Source organism: Cebus imitator, unplaced genomic scaffold, assembly GCF_001604975.1.
Source record: "Cebus imitator isolate Cc_AM_T3 unplaced genomic scaffold, Cebus_imitator-1.0 Scaffold628, whole genome shotgun sequence".
NCBI classification, from domain to species: domain Eukaryota; kingdom Metazoa; phylum Chordata; class Mammalia; order Primates; family Cebidae; genus Cebus; species Cebus imitator.
The window spans coordinates 715,971-719,594 of record NW_016107943.1 but is presented as its reverse complement, the minus strand read 5'-3'; the positions used below and the strand labels follow the sequence as shown (position 1 = coordinate 719,594).

The following is a 3,624-nucleotide window of genomic DNA, read 5'->3' as shown; positions in this document are numbered from 1 at the left end:
ACCATGTTGGTCAGGCTGGCCTTGAACTCCCGACCTCAGGTGATCCGCCCGCCTTGGCCTCCAAAGTGCTTGGATTACAGGCATGAGCCACCATGCCCGGCCGGAAATTGAGTTTTTCAACTTTTGGTTTTACAAATTTGTATTAAGTAAACAAAGAGTCATTTCATTCATTGTATGTCTCCCATTTGTTTTCAAGAATAATTTGCGTAACCCTTTTGAATGAATATGAAACATACAAAGAATTTTATACTTTTAGAACCTGTTTTTTAATGTCTTAACAGACGCAAGGATTTCTACATGTGCCCATCAGTAACAGTGACTCACTGTGGCTGTTAATTTTGTGTGTACCGTGGGCAAGGAGCTTAGGAAGTCAGTGAGGGTAGGAAAAGACATGCATAGTTCAAAAAGTACCCGGCCCCCACCAAGATGATTCTGAATACTACGATACACGTTTCCTTCTCCCCTTTTTGAAAGTCATTAATGTTGGAATATTAAAATTTTTACTTTAGCCTTATTTAACCAAGACAGTATAATTCTGATTTTATTCTACCAATCTTAAAATAATATTTTGATAGTTTATTTGTACCCTTATTGCTAAAAGATTTCAAGGTGGCTATTTTGGAGTTTGGAAGAAAATGTTTCTAAATCCTACTAACTTAATCTTCTATTTTGATAAGAGGTAAAAAGGAGCTTTTTTCCCTACTCTTCACAGGGACAGATATGACTTTTCTAAAGACTGCTCTGGAAATGGCAAGAACAGCAGTATATTCTTTACATAAATCCTCAACTAGAGAAGTAAGTTCAAATCATCTGATATTCAGTGGCATTTATTTTTAAATTCATGACAGTGTTTTTAGGATTTGCTGTGAATACTAGATACCACAGTATCTATTTCTCCTGACCTTTTTGACATCTGAAACTTAGGAACTAAATTTTCCGCTTAGCCAGCTAGCATCTATGATTGGTCTTTTTCCAGGTTATAAGACTGCTTTCCTCAAAGATTTTTTCAGACAGGAACTGTTGTCACAAGAGTATAACTCAGGAGTAGAGAAGTGTGTTATAACTAGCATTACAGTATGTTTTGATTTCTCTGTTAAGTCTCAGTTGATGCTTTTTGTCCCATTGTCCTTGTGTGGCCTGATGTACTTAAGGGAGGCAGTAAGGCCAGGTTTTCAGAACACTGAGCCTAGAGCTAAACAGATCTGAGTTCAGAAATCATCTATTCTTATTTTTGCAGCATATAACACATGGAGGGGTGTATAAGTTGTATTCCAGGAAACTGAGAGGAGGGACAGTACATTTTTTTAGTGTGGGTATAACATGGTGGTTAGGGACAGAGATTCTGAAGCCAGACCAGACACCCTGGGTTCAGATCCAAGCTTGGCTGCTTCCCAGCTGTTACCTTGGTCAAGGTAATTGAGCTTCAGTTTTGTCATTTATACTGTTCTCACCTGTACTCTAAGTGTAAGGGACTAAGAGTACCCAATAGTTCATAAGAATTGTGAGGATTACATGAGTTAGTATTTACAAAGCACTTAGATCAGTGTCTGACATGTGTAACTGCATGTTAGTTATTATTGTTTAAATCATAAATGTATTCAAAGATTTTAAAGTGATTTTGTTGGAAAAAATACTTAATTCATATAAAAACAAAAAAATCCAGTTGGAAATAATACATTCTAGTTACATGGTAATCTGATAACCTTTTAAAAAACATAAAACAGCTAAAAAAAACGTACTGCTAACAATGAGCAGTGGTACAGTAGGCAAGCAACAGGACACAACATAGCTAGTGAATAAATCCTCACTCACTGTATGTGAAAGCAAGCACCAGTAAATACTGGTATCCAAATGTGTGTTCCCAAGAACACCTTCAGGTTTGATGATTCACTAGGAAATCTCATAGGACTCAGCATACAGTCTTATTCATGACTATGATGTATTACAGTGAAAGGATATAGAGCAAAATCAGCAAAAAGAAAGGTACATTGGGCAGAGAATAGGGGAAACCAGAGGCAAGCTTCCCAAGTCTTCACCCAGAGGAATAACACAGAACACACTTAATTTCCCCAGCATGAATTATTAACAACACGTGAAATACTGCCAACCAGGGAAACTCATCAGAGACTCGGCGCCCAGGACTTTGATTAGGAACTGATCATATAGCAGTTCCCTTTCTGACACATACTCAAACTCTAGACGCCCAGTAGGAAAACAGGTGTTCAGCATCAACAGTGTTAGGCACAGTGAGACTCTATTATTAAGGGAGTAGGGAGTGGGAACCCTCTCAAAATCTAAGTTCCCAATCTCCAGTCAAGGGCCAAACTTATAAGCAAGCCTTTCTAAAGATAAGCAGTCAGGCCTGCTGTGAACTCTTTTCTGCACAACTTGGCATAACATGAATTTTACACAACTCATATACAGTTCATGCAATAAAATTGCATGAACTGAATTGCCCATGTACATAGATCTCTGCTAAATGGTTTCTAGGATAACTAGCTGTATATATTAAAGAAATAATGCTACAGAAACCATGAGTACATTACACATCTCTGATAGATTTCTGAAATAGTCATGCATCCCTTAACAACAGGGATATGTTCTAATACATTCTGAGAAATGCATCACGAGGTGATTTCATCATTGTACAAACAAAGTCTCTATGGTTCTAATCTATTATTCCTAGGCTACAAACCTGTCAACATGTTGCTGTGTTGAATACTACAAGCAATTGTAACACAATGGTATTTTTTAATCTAAAGATATATAAACAGCAAAAAGATAATGTGTTGTGCTATGATGTCAAGATAGCCACATCACTAGTCGACAGGAATTTTTCAGATCCCTTTATAATTTTATGGGACTACCAAAATATATGCAGTCCCTAGATAACCCCAAATGGCATTATGTGGTGCATAAATAGCTTTCTATCAATTGGATTTATTGTGTGATTTGGTTCCGATTGTTAAATATACTGAAATGGCTTGATTTCTTATTTTCAGAATACTATCCATTCAATTGAAATGTTTACAAGGGTCTAGATTCTAATGAAATTTTAAGCTTAAAAACACAATCTCAAGTATTAGCAAAAAGCAATTTTTAAAAAAATTATTTAAAAATCAGTTCATAACAACATATTATTTATGTTTAGCATATTCAAAAGAAAGCTGCAGAATGGAAAATCAAGATAGATATTATTGCAGGTAAGATAAATCTCAAAGCTAATATCCAAAGGGCCAACATGCTTTCACTCAACCAAAACTTTCAGGCAGGTGCTGAGGAAATATAAAGTATACTTTACAAGAGTGGCAAAATGTGCATGATTGGTAATAGATTGGAAATGTAATAAAAGCAGAGTGAACACTTAGCCTGAGACTGTCTTGATTTATGCAATTTACTGAAAATTTCTAATAGCATTCAGGTATTTGGTCACTCCAGACTCAGGCAGAACACTATAGCAGCACAATGATTAAAAACATGAGCTTGGGGTTGGTCAGATCTTGGTTTGAAATTCATTCATGGAAAATGCCACCTGGATAACCTTTCTAATTTCTTTTTTTTTTTTTTTTTTTTTTTTTTTTTTTTTTTTTTTTTTTTTAAAGAGACAAGGTCTTGCACTCCCAG

General features: G+C 35.8%; 1 protein-coding gene across 5 annotated transcripts in view; it reads left to right on the top strand.

The window, feature by feature from the left end:
* The window catches only part of METTL5 (methyltransferase like 5), a 9,848-nt gene that overhangs the window by 4,709 nt on the left and 1,515 nt on the right, over nucleotides 1-3,624 (top strand). For 4 of the 5 annotated variants that reach the window (XM_017517334.2, XM_017517332.2, XM_017517336.2 and 1 more), the window contains 2 exons: nucleotides 713-795; nucleotides 3,152-3,203. In XM_017517334.2, coding sequence (XP_017372823.1) covers nucleotides 713-795; nucleotides 3,152-3,203 — 135 coding nt within the window. The remainder of the gene's footprint in view (nucleotides 1-712; nucleotides 796-3,151; nucleotides 3,204-3,624) is intronic. The other variant, XM_017517335.2, reaches the window with a different exon arrangement.